Source organism: Eleginops maclovinus, chromosome 20 (assembly GCF_036324505.1).
Source record: "Eleginops maclovinus isolate JMC-PN-2008 ecotype Puerto Natales chromosome 20, JC_Emac_rtc_rv5, whole genome shotgun sequence".
Taxonomy (NCBI): Eukaryota; Metazoa; Chordata; class Actinopteri; order Perciformes; family Eleginopidae; genus Eleginops; species Eleginops maclovinus.
In genome coordinates, this window is record NC_086368.1 from 15,047,004 (window position 1) to 15,067,237 (window position 20,234).

At 39.6% G+C, this 20,234-nt stretch overlaps 1 protein-coding gene across 1 annotated transcript in view; it reads right to left on the minus strand.

Annotated features, from left to right (window-relative positions):
- The window catches only part of col7a1 (collagen, type VII, alpha 1), a 56,260-nt gene extending 42,538 nt beyond the window's left edge, over nucleotides 1–13,722 (minus strand). The window contains exons 1-14 of the mRNA XM_063911810.1: nucleotides 13,621–13,722; nucleotides 7,101–7,173; nucleotides 6,799–6,979; nucleotides 6,525–6,681; nucleotides 6,339–6,432; nucleotides 6,077–6,235; nucleotides 5,796–5,953; nucleotides 5,413–5,542; nucleotides 4,871–4,990; nucleotides 3,684–3,839; nucleotides 3,364–3,483; nucleotides 3,130–3,273; nucleotides 748–864; nucleotides 163–309 (exon numbers count right to left, since the gene is read on the minus strand). Coding sequence (XP_063767880.1) covers nucleotides 163–309; nucleotides 748–864; nucleotides 3,130–3,273; nucleotides 3,364–3,483; nucleotides 3,684–3,839; nucleotides 4,871–4,990; nucleotides 5,413–5,542; nucleotides 5,796–5,953; nucleotides 6,077–6,235; nucleotides 6,339–6,432; nucleotides 6,525–6,681; nucleotides 6,799–6,979; nucleotides 7,101–7,164 — 1,747 coding nt within the window. The 5' untranslated portion in view covers nucleotides 7,165–7,173; nucleotides 13,621–13,722. The remainder of the gene's footprint in view (nucleotides 1–162; nucleotides 310–747; nucleotides 865–3,129; nucleotides 3,274–3,363; nucleotides 3,484–3,683; nucleotides 3,840–4,870; nucleotides 4,991–5,412; nucleotides 5,543–5,795; nucleotides 5,954–6,076; nucleotides 6,236–6,338; nucleotides 6,433–6,524; nucleotides 6,682–6,798; nucleotides 6,980–7,100; nucleotides 7,174–13,620) is intronic.
- Nucleotides 13,723–20,234: the final 6,512 nt, after the last annotated feature.

Genomic DNA, 20,234 nt, shown 5'->3' on the forward strand with positions numbered 1-20,234 from the left:
CCCGCCAGCTCCACCGATTGAGCTACACGCCGTCCCGAGAGCAACATTTTAACATCCGTACAGGAAAACATTTTGAACCCAACTTGGGAGTCATCCCTAGCACATTTTTGAACCATTAATCGATCCACAATGAGTCTTGTTCCCTCAGGCTGTGTTACTGACCTCTGGATGCGGTGGAGACAGGTGTGGCCTCCTCACGACCCTCGAACAGGGTGTACAGTGTCATGATATATTCTGTGTTGGGCTGAAGGCCTGTTAGCTCATAGCTGGTAGTGGTTCTAGGAAAGGTCAGGCTCTGGATTTGGCCTCCTGCAGAGGAAGCCACACGGTCCAACATTAGTGGGTTTAAATGCAAGTGTAGTACCTTTATGCTACACAAAATAAACACAATACCAAAACAGAAGTGCATTCCTGTGGAGTGATTTTCAAGACATACCAAAACTATCAGTATATACAAATTGAAGTATACATTTAATTTATATTTTTTTGGTTTTATGTCAACCATCAAGCTGGAATCAAATCATATAGATAAAGTACAAATACTGCATTTAGCATTACTGTTGTCTATTTTAACACACACCAGGCTAATTAAGTTCATTAGTAGTGTTTTTTGGGGGGATTTTAAACAAATACAGTTCGCATCAAAATGACACCTTTTAGATTTTGCAATTGTTAGCACTTTGTTTTATTTCATACCACTTATGTACTAAACAACTACAAAAGGGACAGGTGACATGCTCTTCAGACCTTCCCCCTCCTTCCACTCCAGGCGGTACCCTTGAGATGACCGAATGATTCTCCAGGTGAGGCGGATTGTGGAGGGGCCGGTGGTAGCAGCTCTGAGCACCTGCTGCTCCTGACGCTCTGAGGGACACACATAATATCGTATGTATGTGATTATGTAATATGCCATAAGTATGTAAGTCAGTTAGATTTCCATTAATCTAACATCGAAAAATGCTAAAAGATGGATTGTGGCAACAAATCCCCAGTCCTTGTTCTGTGCAGAAACAGTGTTGACTTCAGTCTAAATTAGTTAAAAGTCAGAGTTAATCTTCCCGAGCTGTACATTTTTATTAAACTTTACATAGAACCAAAAAGCTGACTGGTTTTGGTGAGGTTGTGAAAAGTTATACAGAAAAGAAAAGTGTAAAAAACAGTCCAACCCTGAGCTCTTACTCCTTGTTTTTAAACAGGAAGGGTCTCCTACAGACCTTTCAAAGTTAATGCATAATAAACGAAGACAATGGAATTAGTCCAATCAAATAATTAAAAATGTCTAACTACAAAAGCATTAGTTAGATGCTAAAAAAGAAGGAAATTACTCAAATTTCCAAAGAGACAAAACAATTAATCACATCTTCATCCTTCTGTGGTTTGTAACACCATGACATATCCAATATACACTGCAAGGCCATAAAAAAAGCTCACAAGCCTGTGGGGGGCAGTGCTATGATCTGGGGTTGCTGCAGTTGGTCTGGTCTTGGTTCAGCAACACCATGTGCCCAAAGAATGAGGTCAGCAGACTACCTGAATATACTGAATGACCAGGTCACTGTCAATGGATTTCTTCTTCCCTGATGGCACGGGCATGTTCCAAGATGACAATGCCAGGATCCATCGGGCTCAAATTGTGAAAGAGTGATTCAGGGAGCATGAGACATCATTTTCACACATGGATTGGCCACCACAGAGTACAGACCTGAACCCGATTGAGAATCTTTGGGATGTGCTGGAGAACACTTTGCGCAGTGGTCTGAATCTCCCGTCATCAATACAAGATCTTGGCGAAAAATTAATGCAAGACAGAAATAAATGTTGCCGACATTGCAGAAGCTTGTGGAAATGATGCCACAGCGAATGCGTGCCGTAATCAAAGCTAAAGGCCGTCCAACGAATATTAGAGTGTGTGACCTTTTTTTTGGCCGGGCAGTGTATGATGTCATCTTGTCTTACGTTAGTCTTACAAAGGCAGACAATATTTGTGCAATAGTCGCTGTCAATTGCCATTATGTAAAATGTTTAAGAGATTTTATAAGGGTTTCAATGGAAACATAACTATAGTTGAACATATGACAATAGACAATAGAACACAACTGAACCCACTAAGTTATGCTGAATATACAGTAAATGCCACAGTTAGTAAGTTTTATGATTTCAACTCCTCGGCCCTCAGGCTGTTCACTTACTTCAAAAGGGTTTTTTCCTGTCTATATGGTAAAAATTTCAACAAATCAACAAAAAAGTACCAGGTGTCAGTGTGGAACACAAAGGTCAGAGAACAAAGTCAGACCAGCCGCGGCGCAAGACACAGATTCAACACCACACAAAGCTATTGAAGTAGTTGGGAATTTAAAAAGGAAGATAAAAATAAAAAAATCTATTACACTTAATAAATATCATGCAGTCTTTAACATATTGTTTTGAACTTAATGTGAAGCATCCTTCATCGAAGAGAATGGAAATGGAAATATCAACGGTAAAGTTGCAAATAAATAGAAAAGGCTTCATTCAATGTGGTTCTTACTAAAACAAAAACTCCATCTTCTTTTCTAATGAGGAGGGACAGACAATTTGTCACAAACCGCAGACATCACAAATAGTCACTCTTCTGGTTTACACAGGAACAAACACATAAGGTACTGTTGTGTACAGTATACATCCCACTTCTTTGATAGCAGGGCTTAGCAACACAAGTTTTCCTATTCAGTAGAGTGATGCTGCTATGCGTCATCCTTCATTCAAATAACACCAGTCCGACTGAAGTGACACCATATGGGCCTTACTCACAAGAGACAGATGGTGTGTGTGTGCAACATGTGTGTAGGTGCGCTCGAAATGTTCCTTAAACAGAGCTAAGCAGTAACATACAAAGGTTTTCAGAAAAGAGACTATCAGCAAAGAAGATTGTTGGTCATTTACTCCATCTCTTCTTTCTGTTCCAGTGCTTAGCAGGGCACAACTGAAACCACCAGCATTATTTTTACTACAATCACAAATTTAAGAAGCACAAAAGGACACAATACATGGCATTTTCTGTGGAATTTTGGTTTGTGCATAAAAATAACTGAGTTTTGAGAGGGAAGACGGAAAACAAACGCTATGATGAACTATTGAAACTACACCTACCTATCTTGAACCTGGCCGTTGCTACAGGGCCCTCATTGCTGCCCTCGTACAGCGGGATGATGGTGACGATGTACTCAGTGTCGGCCTGCAGTCTCAACAAAGTGTGTGACTCCTCAGTAACCTCCACCGTCTCGACATTTCGACCTTGGTGGACGACGGGAAGAAAAATTATATATTTAAATACTGACTGTCAGAGAGGAAGGATTTAATTGTGTGTGAGAGCTTTTTCCTGACCTGTAAAAGGCCCCCAGACCAGACGGTAGGCCCGCGCACCCCTGACGCCTCTCCACCTCACAAGAACACTGCCCTCTGACTCCGTCTCCACTGATAACTGCTCCACTGCCTCAAGGCGCACTAAACACATGCAAAAACAAGAACACTCAGTCACTTTGAATAATATTTGCCAGTTATATTGAAACGCATTCCAACCACAAGTAGACAGTATCACTATATTTTCACAGCCTCTATTATATTGGGTTGGCTGATTATGATCAAATAACATCTTCATATAACAGTACCAAAGGCATTAATAACAGGCTACAGGGTGAACTCACATGTACGGGCATTGAGGATAGAGGGGGATGCAGAGTTTCGGGGGAAAAGAGGGTAGAGGCTGATGACGTATTCTGTGTCAGGCTGAAGTGACTCCAGGGTGACAGAAGTGGACTCTGCCGATAGAGACTGCTCCAACAGCTGAGCTGCTGGCTGACCTGCTCTTCCAAAACACATAAAGACAGGGTAAGAAGTGACAGAGGGAATGCTGAATAACAATTACTTCCCTAATTGCAATCAAAAACTATACTGTATATTAGGAATACAACAATACCAACATGGCATGCTTTGCCAATTTTAATAACAACGTAAGTTTTCTTATTGTTGCTGCATTAAAAGGGTTTACACTTGAATTCATGTTATTCGTGTGTGTGTGTGTGTGTGTGTGTGTGTGTGTGTGTGTGTGTGTGTGTGTGTGTGTGTGTGTGTGTGTGTGTGTGTGTGTGTGTGTGTGTATGTGCACATGTGGTAAGGCTTGGGTATCTGTTTTGATTGTTTGAGTTATTAGTGCGAGTACAGGCAGACATAGCAACAGGTAGGAACTTCACAACGCTCATTACAGGATACACAGTGTCCTCATTTAAATATTCTCACACTTGTTCTGGCCTAACTAGTCAGAAGAGCAGCACCATGTGAGACTGGCACTCCTGCCACATGTTCAGATGCAGCAACTGTTCGTATGATCCCTCAGGGGCCACTTTTCTCTCCTGAATCACAGCATGAGAAACCAGACATCTTGACACTGTTATGTTCTATGCCACACCCTGTCTCTAGAAATGTAAGGTCGAAATTACCAACAATCTGTTACACATAAGTGAAGGGTTCACCATCTATCCGTATTTAAAGTTTGGTGATGATACTTACTTTTATATTTTAGGTAAGGATTTTGCCGAAAAATCCTTACAAACAGTCAGTGCCTGAGGGTGGTAAGCATGTTTCACATCCTTTGCTATGACTGCTGTACATTCTCAACATGTTTCCAACCTGCCGCCAAAGGATAACTGTTATTGACTGCTACAGCTTCTTTTTCTCCTTCATTTTTACTGTAATTTTAACTTAGTTTTTTTTTTGACAAGATGATTCTTGAAGTACTTGGTGTCAGTTTTTTTAAGCAAAAAAGAAGAGGCGTTACTAATGCACTGCAAGTAAATCAGATGAGAGGCAGAGAGAAAGGTGCTGTGTTCCTGACCTCGTGGTCCATAGGTCAGTCTGTAGCCCTGCACAGGAGTCGAAGGCTGACCCCAGTCCACAGTGAGCGAGAAGAAGCCTGCCTGAGCCAGGCGTAGACTGGTGACCCCTGGCAGAGATCCTTTATAAAGAGGCGAAAAAAGACACTGCAGATGTATGACGGTGACACATTCAACATTGAGGGGTTCTTTCTTGTGGATTTTTTCTTGTGTGCTGAAGATCAAGCGAATCATGATGTGCAAAAAAACTGCAGTACTCAAATGGCCACTTTCTGGCTCTAAGAGCACGTCAATCCCCATAGACCCCCATGTTAAAATTCCCAACATTACAGGAGAAACACAAATTTCAACAGAATGGTACATGAAATGGTAAATGTACCTATAGCCTCCTTTACTTCTATTCTTTAAAACTGTATTGGGGTTCATTTTTACAAAACTTGCTTGTTAAATTATATTATGGCTTAAAGTTGGGCATGAACACTTTGAGTGATTGGTGATTAGCCTTACAGCCCCGAAGCTGTTGGCTCTTCACTTTTTTACTTACTTGTTCGTTGTTTGGCAGAAGCAGACTCCCCCAAACTGTTGGGATATTGGGCGATGATAGTCACCAGGTAGTCGGTTCCTGACCTCAGCTCTCGTGCAGTAAAAGTCCTCTGACTGGCAGGGACAGTCTCCTGCAGGATAGACAGAAAGATGGGTGAGCCATGAAATTCTTTTATTTTCATTTTATCTGCCAGGCCAAGCAAGTTTTAATCCTGACAGCATCTACATAAAGAAGATCCACCCAAAGACATGTTTATACTAAACCCAAAGGCATGTGTTTCTCCTGCAAAGCATGATTGACTTTGGCTTCTAAAACTGCAATTAAAAACTTCAATCTGTGTCACCTCCAGGTGTCAGGAATATCCTTTCAACAGCTAGACTTACCTGACGCATTTCTGCTGTGATAGGCTGACCCAAGCCGGAGAGTGGCACATACTGGATCACATAGCCACTCAAAGGACCCCCCGCTGCACTCCAGCGAAACCTAAGAGTATCAGACGTCTGGCCGGTGAACTGAATGTTTGACGGACCAGAAAACGCCTCTGAAAGTAGAGGAGAGGGTGGAAGCAGGGTGAGACATAGATACATTTAAATGCAGGTTTACAATGTGACAATAAAATCTAAGTATTTTAAGGTAAACCACATAACCCACATGACCTACATACCATCACTAGCATAGACTCCGCCTGCTTTGGAACACAATTGAGGGCTCACAAGAGGAAGAAGAGTGTTCAGCAGTTTAAAGTCCCCAACAAAGGATGTAAAATCAATGCTCGGCTGGGAGGAGATCTGGGACAGTTCGTTCCTGTCTGCACTTTTTATACCTAACAAAACACAAGAACAAAAAAGGAAATCACAATTTCTGAAGTGTAAAAGAAAATCCTAATTTCCTTGCTTTGCAGAGGCACTGCAAGCTGAGACACTTACCCACTGCAAAAATATGCACTCCTTGACTGCGCAGCTTCTCTGCTGGTTCCTGCACGCTGTCTTGTGACTTCCCATCTGTGATCAGGATGGTTATCTGAAATTGAACGAATTAGAAACACAAGTAGCATTATGTTAATTAGGCAATTTTATAAATACAAAACATCTTAGAATGGCTGCTCCTCTTACCTTTGGGACATCCCGACTCGACGCAGGATTGAAGAAGTTATCAGCAACAAACTTGAGACCAGCACCAGTGCGTGTGTTTCCACCCTTATAGTTCAGACTCTCTACAGCATTGACCAAATCAGTGCCATCCAGGTAAGTAGTAAATGTAAATTCAACTCTGGAGGGAGAGAAATGTACATTAAATACATACCTCTGGACCTGCTTTAAGATATTTTGTCATTGCATGTACAGGAAAGTAATGAATATGAATGGTGGTGAATTTTAATCCTTTCACCTGGAGGTTTCGCTGTATTGTATTGCACCAAACCGTATCCCTGACTCGCTGACAAAGCTGGCAAATGGTTTGACGATTCCAGCCATAAAGCCTTTCACCTGAAGAAAGTTAACTCTGCCAATACTGGAAGACCCATCAACCAGGAACACAATATCTGCTGCTTGCACATTATTACACCTGCCTGAAAATACAGAGGGATAAAGAATACATGAGAGCACACACTTTTAGTATTCAAACAAACACATGAGGTGGAAAATTGGAGCTGGTTTGGTTGTTGGAAGGAGAGTTAGATTTATTTTTACCCTGAGCTTCAGCCTGTTTCATTGAGAACAGCAGGACAGTCACAGTGAAAAACCAGGTCCCCATCTTCACAACCTGGACACATGGAGAGTTGATCATCATTAAGTCTGAAACCATCAGAACTCAATGCAAAACAGTCATCCACAACATCATCACCACATTACACATTTTTTTATTTTGTAGTACTATTATTTTCTGTTAATAGCAGCCTTTGTTTCATAAACATTTAATCTAAGCCCCATTTTGAATTACATGGTATTGAAAGGGTGCACGAACTTCGAAGAGAGACCTTTATGTACCTCTATGTAGTACACTATCATTTATTTTGATAATGAATAACAATTTAAAATAATCTACTGTTTGACACCTTCAAAGTAGTACCAGTAAATAGAAACAAGTCATTGATTGGGAACCAAATTTATTACAAAACAAATTAATCTGAATTACTTTTTCATAATGTGAGTTTGATGGCCTTGTTTTAGTTTCAGCTAATACTCCTTCTCTCCTTGTGACTTCAGGACATATACTGTAGGTCTGTGTTGGAACCCTTTTCTGTCAGATAAATTGTGGCCATCCGTACTATTCATCACAATCACATTTTTTATTTTAATCTCTTATGTTATTGCTTTCCTGTTCAGCTGCATTACACAAGCTATTTGTTCCTCCGCATATGTTCATGGTAGTTAAGCCTATTTGTCATGGTCTCCCTGTTTCTCTAGAGTTATTGCCATTTTTCTTGCCTGTACCTAATCTGAACCACCTAGCATCTTTGATATATATACCCCTATATGCCTGCCAACTTCTTCACTTTGAACATGTTTTCTTGATCCAAATGTTTGTCTGACTACCGAGGGATTCGCTTTAATTATACCAGTTAAACTTCAAAAGAAAGGGCCCCGGCCGTGGCGCAACTGGCTGGGGCACCTGCATCGTACGCTGGCGACCCAGGTTCGATTCCCGACCCGTTGTCCTTTCCGGATCCCACCCCGACCCGCTCTCCCACTTTCCTGACACTCTTCATTGTCATATCCAATTAAAGCCAAAAAGCCCCCAAAAAATAACTTAAAAAAATAAAATAAAAACTTCACAAGAAAGGTGCAAGTCATATTTGCATGTTACACGTTACATGTTCACTGTGTTAGCATTTCAAAAGCACTCAAGCAGATTAATAATAGCATAAAGCAACTGCCCAAATTGGATCCTGTAGTGCAAGTTAAGGCAGGAATATGAAATCGATTTGTCAAATAACAACCAAAACAAACATTAACACCTGTTAATATTATTCTTAAATTTTCTATGACACACTATTCATTAAATGAACTTAGTGTATTCTGCTGTCATGTGATCACAAACATCTAAAACAGGGTAATGCCTTGCACAGTTTTCTCTAGTTCAATGTTTGCCCTACCCAATGTGAGATTACTTACTGATTGGAAATTAGAAAATAATATAAATAGTATGATGAATTTGATAAGGCCTTAATATTACAATAGATAATAATCTCAAAATATGCACAGTGAAGCCAGAGAAAATATTACTGTAACTCTTGTCATTAACTTTGTGTCGATATAAACATTGAATCCCAGACCTACAATGCATGTGGGGACACGTTAAATTAATGGCAAATACCAGAAAGGTATGAACTCTTTTCCCTGACCTGCAACCCCGAAACTGAAGTGGATCAAATATGTTAATACAATTGTGATCTGTGAGTACGAGATCATCATTCCACATCTTTCTCCAAGGTGACCTTTTCTCTTTAAACACTTAATTTTCTCAGATGCAAAAACAGAACTAAATTATCTGTCATGCAGTGTTGTGACAGAAGAAACACAGTAAAGATCACAAACACCTATTCATGCATGTTGGAAACACCTTGAGCAATGAAATGATAAAAAAGATCTGTTTATGTTTTACTTTTCATTACTTGTAGTATTTCTTGTGTGTAACCTCTATACATTCAGATGTAACATTTAACCATCACTGATGAGATATTTAGATTATACTGGGCTGCACACATTTGTAAATAAAACTCCAATTTATGTCCTCAAATGTCAAATAAGAAAGTCTTCTCATTACCACCTAAAGTAATCACAGCACCCTTGCATAAAAACAATCAGGGCCAAATGTATGTACAAATGCATTTTTTTTGTATTATGAAACTGAAATGTGTTGTTCTTTGGGGCAACAAATATAGGTCCAGGATTTTCTCATTGTAGATTCTCTTTTACACATCATCAGTGTAACTATAGACTGCTTACAAGTAATGAGCTAAATCATGCAATATCACTCCCAGCCAATTTCTGTGACAGCCATCATCTGAGAAGAGGAATCCAATATGTATGTGGGGTACTTCTTTGCATGAAAACCTATATACACATTCACCTATTTATAGAGGTTATGCACAACACAGTGGCTACTGCAAATAGCTGACAGATGTTGAGCCAACGGACAAAACTCTGATCTACTCTGTAGAGCTATGGTAGCTGAAGTAAACATTGTCAGGATCAAAACCACAGGAAACCACTTAAGTTGATGAAACCAAATGTATAAGAGAGAGCAGTAGGACAACATCAGACATACTACATGATTTTCTGAGCCTATAAAAGGAATGCAAGGGAAATCAACATCATCTGGAATGTGGTCATTTACAATGCCTGGCATATTGATAGGACATTCACCTGAACCAGACTGACTGTCAGAGCTCCCCTGAGAACTATCCACATGAGACAGCTGTAGTTGATAATCATGCAGACAAGCCTTAAAACATTCACAGCACACAGAAAAAAAGGGTCTTAGCCGTAGTGCTGTTCTACAATTTTATGGCTATGCAGTAGCGGTTACAGATAGTTTCAAATGTTGTCAGAAACATGCATTGGCTTTCTTTCTAAGAGTTGCATGAGAAAATTGACACCACTATTATATCCGTCTGGGAAATACATACTGTAGCTGAAGGCCCAAGTTAGCTTAGCTTAGCTTAGCTAGCGTGGACAGGGAGACACTGCTATCTCAGATGGTCAGTAGTGCAAAACTTGAAGTGAAAAAGTAACTGTTGTTTTAATCACTACACCTGGCCAAGAAAGAGTTGGCAGACATGGCATGACAACATGTTCATTTGTGAGCTTTGGGGGTTCTGGCAGGTGGATTTTGTTATGTTTGGGCAGAACCAGTCTTGCTCTCATAACTAAAAATACAGAATCTGTTGGCCTTTTCCTCTTTTATTTAATTTGTTCAAGATAAATCACTTCTACACATTTCCTCAAGCCAGAAGCTCATACTTAGCCATACATGCGTGTTCCCTGTTTAAAATGCAGAGCCCACAAAACTGTTCCAAATGTAATGCTCCTTTCGTTTTTTTAAGTATTTATTGTCAGCCTTCTACTCCAATAAAATTAAATAAGGTACAATTAGCTCATGACGAGTCATATCAGTATGTTCACCTTTGATGTTATCTTTCATTTTACTGTAATCTAATGAACTATTTCTGGTTTCATTATGTAAACCAGGTTCTGAGACCACAGTCCATACCCACAGTCTTTTCTGAGCAATCACATCTTGACTTACTTAACAGTGCATAATTAAAAGGCATTAACAACTTCAGAGCCATCAAAAAACAGCTGGCAACGAAAATGGGTGTTGGTATATGTTGAAAGCTTTCTCTTCCTGTCACTCACACAACATACCTAGAAACCCGACTCTAATTAAGGCCCCCTTCTAATTTAAGATTACTTTGGTAATAACAATCCTTATTTACAGCATATGTAAAGATATTCATCAAGCACATTCACATCCAGGTGGCCTCCTGGAATTTTTTAACGAATGAAGTAACTGCTTTATAGCCACACCCACCATGGACCACCTGGGACTTAAACCTAACACATGGGTTTAGAAAGGTCAATGTTTAGTTTCAAAGTGCAGCTAAATGCCACCCTCAACAGAAGTCAAGTAAGGACTGGGTGTGGGAGAAAACTACCTGTCACAACGGCATAGATAGAAGAAGAAAAGGACTTTGCGGGGACAGGAAGAAAAAGAGATTTGGACTCATCCCACAGACTCTGGTGGGAGCAGTACAGAGGCTGCTTTCTGTAAGCTCGGCTCAGGCAGGATCACAGAGTTGTGGTTTAGTAGAGATGCCATTCTCCCAGGGGGGGCGGCGGGCCACAGGCCACTGCCGTGGGACGGAGTGCAGAATTGGGTAAGAGCCAGCTCTCAGCCTAATATTAGTCATCAGGGGACAGAAAGTGACACAAATGGAAAGGGGGATGGAGGGTCATTGTACGGTGGGGTGTCACAGTAAATTACCAAAGTCTCCTGCAAATTTGGTCACACACCAGAATGTTGTGTACTTGTATAACCAAAGCTGCTGGTGGCAAGAACAGAATAGTCTTACTCTGAGTCTGTCTGGGGGTCAAAAACAAGTTGACTGGTCATTTACCTTTGCCCTCTGCTCTCAGGTCAAGTACAGCATGCTTCACATCCGTCACTAGTGAACTTTAAAGGTCTCCTATTATGCTATATTTTAACAATATATTGTACTGCAATATCTATACAAAACTTGTCTGTGAAGTGTTTTGCTCAAAATGCCAAACAGATCACCCATGTTAGCATGCCTCATACCCCTCTATTTCACCCCTGTTCCTGAAGTGCTGGTTCTGTGACTGTCGCTTTACCATTGAGCTGAGCTGAAGCTGGCCAGGCCCCTTTGGAGCGTCATGCAACTCTCTCTGTGAAGAGAGAAGTTTCTAACGGAGATACTCGGAGAAACACTTATTTTCTCAGTGTTTACCGCTAGAACAGTGACATTATTATATAGGCTAACAACTTTACTCTAAGTCCCTCCTGCAGACATCCCGCAGAATAGACAGACACAGATCTGCATGAGCCTCAAAGGGATCCAGCTGGCCGTTTATTGCGGACAATAAGTAGGGAGGTGTCACGTGGAAGGGACACTTTACACTTACACTGTACATTGTACATTTATATTATATTTTCATTTAATATTACATTAGACTAATTTCCAATCTGTATATTTCTTATTTCTATTTTTTCGCTATGCTTCATATTGTATTGTATTTTGCTGTGGTAACGAAAACATTTCCCAATTTGGGATACCTAAATTATTTCTGATTCTGAGGAGTTCAATGTAAAGCTAGCCCACATTTCGGTTATTACGTCATATTGGCAGCAAATCTGGATCAGCTCGTTTTTACCCCCGTTTTTAAAGACCTGGGTAAGGACGAAAAGAGAGAGGGTTGTATTTTCTGACACTTTGTGAGTTGACTTACACACCGAGGACACATGAATATTGCATAACAGGGGACCTTTAAGTCAGTTTCTTCATCCAAACCAAACAAAATACTAAAACCAGTCTGCTTTTAAAAATATTCTGTGACCTTTTTTTGGAACAAATTTCACAGGAAGCACTGATCTTATCCTCCTTTTTCACAAGCTGTGTTTACTATTTACAAAAGCCAGATGGAATAAATCAGGGACATTATTGCATGTATCAATTCAAAGACTTCAGACAAAAGTTAAAAATCCCCTATTGCAGCTAGTTTATTCCAAATTAAACACAGGAAAGTGTTTGTAAGAACCAGTAACATTCAAAAAATACTTAAATCCACTCCTGAAAATAATGTTCTATTATGGCTAACAGAAAATGTTCCGTTAGAAAAACATCAAACATACCCAGTAATCAGCAACAGCCCTCTGGATGACACACTTGGGATAAGTCCATATGGAACCAGTGGCATGCAAGAAAGCAAACCAAGTATGGCTGCATTGATATTGTGAATGAAAATATCAATGGAATTATTTCCTGGTGTTGCGTGAGAGACAAACCACAGCATAACATGGATGCACTTAGAAGTGGAACAAACAATTGTAACCAACAGGACATAAAAGCAGAGAAGGCAGGGGAGGAAATGAAGGAGTGGGATGCCCTTCCTCTGTGCAGCATCATGGTGTGTAGCAGCCAGGAGTCATGCCTTATAACTAAATGGGTTCAGATGAGGTCAACTTGCTTGTGTACTCCCCCATTGTCTTTGCTATAGTAATGAACACGTATGCAGTCAGACAATGTTTGCAAGGGCAAAGGGGTATAATTAGTCCTACATATTATGTTGGAGCTAGACATCCGCTCCTTTAAATAGACATAAAAAAATAATTCCGATTAATTACATTTCAGGAAGGGTGACAAGAGGTGATGATTTTTATGGTCGGTCTTGTTCAAAGTCAAGGGTTTGCTGCAGGGAAAGCAGTAGCCTGGAGAGTTGAGTAGCCTATTGGCCTTATACAGATGGTGTTGCCAGATAAGTGCCCTTAGTCCTACTAGAGTTATAACTTAACAGTATGAACATGCTGAAATAAATGTGCAATGCAGCTTACAAAGTGTGCACAACTTCAATTCCTAAAGGCACCAGTAATTCCATAAATGTGTTTTATTTTTATGCAAGTGCACATGAGACACAAGCGCTGCCACGGAGCCAAGCGCAGGGGCTCCGCTCCCCGCCTCTAACTCACCTTAACTGGGGATGTCTGCTCCGTACACCGGGGCCACAGCCTGCCGCTCCTCACCTTTCCACCTGTAGCATATCCAGCCCTAGCTCTTCGTGCACTGTCTGGACACACAGAAGTATTCCCAGTCACCAGTATCCAAAGTCACAGCTGCAAAGAATCACAAAGCAACTCCACGATGATCCACTGTAGCTCAATAAGTGAACTTCTGTCGCTGCATCCCTGCAGGAGACTGTGAATGCGGTAAACTGAACACAAGCAGGAGCAGAACAGTCCAGACTTGTCGGGATGCCTGAAGGGGAGTCTTACGCTCTCCCTTTCTGACTTTTTCCCCCACCTCATTCTCACCGCCTCTTGTCCCTCCCTGCCTTGCTCCAGCCTGCAAGCAACCCACGTTCCCAAGCCGAGCTGTAACATTAGCCCAGAAATCCCGCTATTTTTCCAGGTAAACTAAAAACAAAACACGATTGGGGTCACGTGATTTTCACACAGGTTGATTTTTTTTTTTTTACTGTCACTAATCAGGGGTCCACGTGGTTTAGTTGCCAGTTTACCATTTAAGCAGGAAAATACAGGTTGACAACAAATCCAAAGAATAATAGTGTTAAAATATAGGCTACACGTTTTCTTTAAAAAAAAATTAACGCTTCTTGTATACAAGTATATAAGCTTAAGGTTTTATGTTTTCTTGTAAAAAGCCTAAAATTGACACACAAAAAAATACAAAAGCATAAATGGGGTCATGTCAACTGTCACAATGAAAACTTCCCTTTTCTTGACACTTAATTTGTTCATATGTGGTTCACTTATTATGCTTACTTGTTAGGATATTTCCAGTTTAAGACTAAGCAGAACTAACCCCATAGGCAATTGTAACCTTACCAAGCTACCAGTGAACCAGGTTAATATATTTTCTATTTAAACTGTTAGAGTGATACATTTCCAAACCGAACTGAGCAGATGTTTCATGCATGATGTGTTAAAATGGAAATGTTAATGTTACATTAAAAGCTAAAACTATAAATCATACTATGATGTCTGTCCTGAAGTTAAACTCTGTCATTTTACCCACTGCCCTGCCTAATTGTTGGATTGCAATGAACTATATCTGTACTGAACGTTTGAATCGTAAAGACTTGTGGTCCTCTGTCTCTTCCTTTAGTGCCATTGTGGTGTTAACATTTGTGGTATTGAATGAAATATCTTAACATATAGTAGAAATTTCTTCTTCTAACCTTTATTTTATACTTGTAGGGCATTGAGGTTTCCCTCATTTTCAATAACGATGAGTTTACATCAAGGGTCATGCACACAACAGCAATGACAGATAAACATGAGGAGAAAAATAACAAATACATTAAAAAGCTAAAAACAGTTTCAATTTGAAGAGCAGAGAGCAGTAGCAGATGGGAGTACCTCTAACCTTAGAGTTTGTTGCAGAGCATTCCATGTACTAGGGGGATCAAAGAAAAAGGCAGTTTTCCAAAAATCTGAACGTGCGCAAGGAACCCGAAGACTGAGCCAATTATTTGATCTGGTTTGATAGGAACCAAGATTCCAATGTAATAGGGAAGATATACGAAGAAAGATTACCACTAATGGCTTCAAAAACAAACAAGTGCCAGTGGTAACTGCGCCTCTAAGAAAGAGAGGACCAGCCAACCTTACTATAGAGAACGCAGTGGTGTGTATTATAACTATCACCAGTGACAAATCTAAGGGCGGAATGATAAACTGAGTCTAATTGTTTCAATGTAGATGTAGCTGCATGTCTATAGATTACATCACCATAGTCTAATACTGATAAAAAATACTGCCTCTACAACTCTCTTCCTACTAAGCAAAGGAAAGCTAGACTGGTTTCTGTATAGAAAGCCCACCTTCTGCCGGAGCTTGGAGGAGAGGTAGTCAATATGAGTCTTAAATGAGAGCTTCTCATTGTATTTTATTATTGTATTTCGATACAATTTGAAACAGTCTTGTCAGCTTCTAAATGTACTTTGTTCACTTTGGTAATCCCTATGACTTCTGGAAAGGCAGATTCATCAGGTCAAAAATCCTAAATTTTGTCCCTTACTATTGTAAATTACTATATATGTAACAGCGGCACATTACCAACAGCTTAATTTCTGTGCATTTATTATTGTATAATAAGTCAGGATTTGATTTTTGTTTTCTGAGCTCTCTCAGGCCCTATAGGATTAGTAATGATGTTACTGTGGCATTTAACTTACTCAGTAATTCATGTTAGCACAAGAAATTTCCAAGTGAAGCCACAGGAATTAAATTATATATTAGTACCTCCATTCGTATTTCTTCATGTTCTCAATGTAAGCGTGCTCCTACCATATGTATTGTAAGCCAAGGGGCAGTAATGTCAAGATAGATTCACTTTGTCAATCAGGTTTCATCCTCTTGTTTTAGGATACAAACTGTCTTTCCAACACATTTGCTGTTCAGATGGGTGATGAACACAGAGGCTGGTGGGAAGCACACAGTGCTCCAAATGAATCTGTGCAAGGCAGATGTTCTTATACAGCTCTGGATCTTTTAAGTCAGCCAACAGAGATGAAACCGTAACCATGCTGCACTAATAAAAACACATTCCAGCTCTAGTGTGCGTGTTCTCCCAACACTGCTATTTTAGCCTGTCTCGGTTAGGGACAATGGAGACAAGATGACTTGCGGTTTAAACTGCTTCTATTTACACTTTGCACAAAATTTCCCACCTCAAAATCTTCTCCTTTGCAAAGTCTCATTCCACATCGCTTTGTCTTAACATAAGCAGGCTACAAAAGTCAACCTAAGAATAGTTACTCTGTGCTGAATATGAACTTTGCTTGAGGACAGTTACCCCATCCCTACCCTTTTGATGAAAATAAGGAACAAAAACAGCTAGTTGGCTCAGCAAATCCACCTAAAACCATCAGAAGAGAAATAAATCATGGTATCATTTCTGAATTACACAACATCATCTCATGATGTGTAGCCAAGATAAGATGACAGTGAAAAGAAATACCAGCTTTTTTTTCCAGCAATTTTTGACATCGTCTATCAGAGCTATAGCTTCTCAAGCGAGGGTTCAGTGTAGAGGCATGATATTATGAAACAAATATGAGAAAAGTAAGCATGGAGTCTAGCTTGTAGAAATGTGTGAAACCACACTTCTACTAGCAAGCAGCTGTCAATAAACCTGTGGGAACATGTTTGTTTTTTTCATGAGGGAATGGGTTGGAGTTGGATACTTAAAAAATATTCAATCATCATTTTAATACATTTACAATACATGTATAATTATTATTTCTTTAACCATGTTGATTTTCAAAAATGGGTTTCTTTTCATCAAAAACATTGTTATATGCAGGAGTTTTTAGTTTTGTTAAAAAGGGGAGTCATTTTGGTTGGCTTGACATTAAAATGTAAATTCAGCAAAGAATATAATTGATTTATCACATCTTAATTGCTTTTTTAGGGTTCTGTTTTTTTTCCAGCTGACGCGAGGAATGCAAAGCAACTAAATGATGACATGTGCAGTCTGTTTTCTGTGCTTCCTGTTTTATGACTGACATTGATTTCCAGAACTGGTTGCTATCAATTTCAAACTGATTCAACTGAATTTAAAGATGTGTGACAGCGTAGGGGGATAGGAGAGATTACCAGAGAGCGTAGTGTTAATTTTTCTGTGGAGTCATTTTCCCTTTCAGCTTTATAAATATAGGCCTATTGTACGAGGGGGGGGGGGGGGGGGATTTGGTGTTTATTTCTGTGGTTGTGTATAAATGTCTGGGTGCAGGCCGATGACAACAGTAAAATCGGCTTACATTCATGTAGACTGAGACAGAGCCAAAGCTAAGAATGTGTGTTTGCTTAATAGACTTATCCTTAGAGCTGAGGTGGATAATGAATTATAGGAAAATGTTTGGTTATGTTTTCTGAAATCCCAAAAGTAGCATAATCCAAAAAAAAAAGAAAATGCTCTAACATAAACAATGAAGAAAATCTGGCTGTTCAATGAACTGTAAAAAGTCCCTCCACAACCTGTCTGTCTCTCTACCTTTGTGTCTATCTGTCTATCTCTCTACTGCCTGAGCACACCTGCGTGTGCACTCATTGCACGTCACAGGTCTCTTCCACAACTTCCTACCTCTACAGCTGTAAATAGAAATGATATAAAGGCACAAAGTATAGCCATTTTGTTGGGGAGTTGCTTTCTAGTGAGGCCTGAAGGTACGGGTTGTCACTGTCAGTGGGTGCCAACTTTGCCACTAGCTTTTTGTTTTTAGCAACTTCTGGTGCTAGTGCTGCTAGCGTTTACCAGGCATCATGGGGCTGGGCTTTTCAGTTGGATCATAAAAAAAACCCCACCTTACACTTGCTGGCTGCTTCAGATGTGACCTTCCACATTTTTTAAAACAGTGTTCTACCTGAGTGTCGGCCGCAGGCACATGAAAAAGGGATGATTTAACCCAACACAGTAAAGTATTCACAGGTTGCTCTGCTGTCTTACTTTCAGGCAAAGTTTGATTGAAGAGAGATGGATGAACAGCTCTTCTCTCTTGTTATGATCCTGTATCGCCCGCAGCATCTCTCTAAATACCACCTGTCTTATGTGAAATAGCACAGTGACCTAATCTCATACTCCATTACAAAGGCTGGTGATTCAAAAGGGTAAAGGAAAGGGTAAAAGTTATTGAAATAATCTAATCATATACAATGTTATAATATGTTATGCTTGTTGGGCTTACACAAGAAAATTTCATTTTGTATGGAGCATTGATATCTGAACTCCCAGGATCCTTAGAGTATTTAATATCTCATATCAAAATTCAAAAGTTGGCAAAATGGGGGTGCTAAAAGAGAGATCAAGACATGACTTCAAGTCATCAGTTCGACACAGTACAAACTGCTTGTTACAATTGCAGGTGGTCCAAGTCGGATGTTTACAAACAAATGTACAAACAATACAAACAAATGTATCCTGAGTCACCACTCATATTTATGGTAAAAATGGGCCTGTATCATCAGTGTTGGGGCTTGGATTAATGTCTAGGATGGTTGTAATTCATTTAAGAAATACAGATTATTTGACTTCTGGTCAGTCCCAGGCCAAGGTCAGTTGCCAAGCAAACAGTGAAAATCTCATAAACACCAGCTCCTATTAAACGGTGAGTTGTTGTTTTTCTTGCACAGATAAAACAAAGGAAATACAACTTGGTAATCGGTGGGCTTTGTAGGTGCTAGGATTGGTACCTGTTGACAAAGCCAGGCTTACCATATGCCTGTTTCCAGTCGTAATGCTAAGCTAAGTCAGACAGCTGCCGGTGGACAGATATTTCAGTGGTATCAGTCATTAACCCTTTTAAGTCCAAGTTACTCTTACAAATCTGTACAGATGCATAAAAAAAAAACCTGTTCAAAATGTAATGTTTTGCTAAATATTCACTTTTTGTAGAATGCATAATGTTTTGTCTGTTAATAACTTCAAAACATGTTGATTTTGTAAACAGAAGACACTAGAGAGAAAAATCATATATCATTTCTCGGATATATAACCAGAAACCGCTGAAAGGGTGCACTCTGTATGCTAAGCATATGACGTATGCATGATTACATATCTGCACACACCCAGCACGCATGGCAGTAGAGACACTGTGTATTATCATAGATATAAATAATTGATTTCTAAAACACGACAGTTGGCTTCAACCCTGATTTCCATGAAGGATCACGATTACAACTATTCTTTTCAGCTGGTAGCAACTCTACATTCACGACTCTGAGCTATTTTCTCATTGACCTTAAGTGGAAACACTGAGGGGCAGACAGAAAGCTGCAGGTGATGTTAATACTAAGTTTCTAATAACAGAACAAGTCTGAACAAACTGATGTAGACAAATAGTACAGTCTTTGATGATTCATCTGTTTGGCTTGTTTGCTTCCTCAGTAACAGCTGTGGTGGGCATTGTTACTGTTGGCTGGAAGATCTGATACGTTTTCAAAAAGATTTAAAAGAAAAACCTCAGGATTAAATGAATAGGACAGTCTCCTTCACATCCTTAATGAAGGAATAAGAAGTGAAATAACATGTCGGGTCTGACATCCCTTTTCTCTTTATCTCCGAGCCTCAAGCATAGGTGGAGAAAACCAAAAGACATTTTCAACACTAAATACAGACCAACATTTGGATCCTTTAACTCTATTATTTATGGAATCACATATCTTCAAATGTTGGGTGTGGTCCTGCTTATCATTATTTAAGTTTTTGGAAATAATACCACTTTACCTTTCAAGCCATCCCATAACTCTCCATAACAACTGGGTTTAGAGACTTTAAAGACTGTGTTGACTTGCAAAAACCACAATGATAATCTGTGTTGCTTTTCATACAAGAGTTATGAATGTGGTGTCTGCAGATGCACATAAACCCTTATTCTAGAGTTTATTTATTTGATTTACTTCAGGCACAGTGAATACAATCACATAAAAGAAATACAAAGTATGTTTAAAGGGGTGTGGTAGTAATCTGTAATATTAAAAAAACATATAATAGGTAAATTCAAACATACAAAAATCATTAGCACGTATATTTTAGTCTGTGTGATGACAGATGTTAAGAAAAC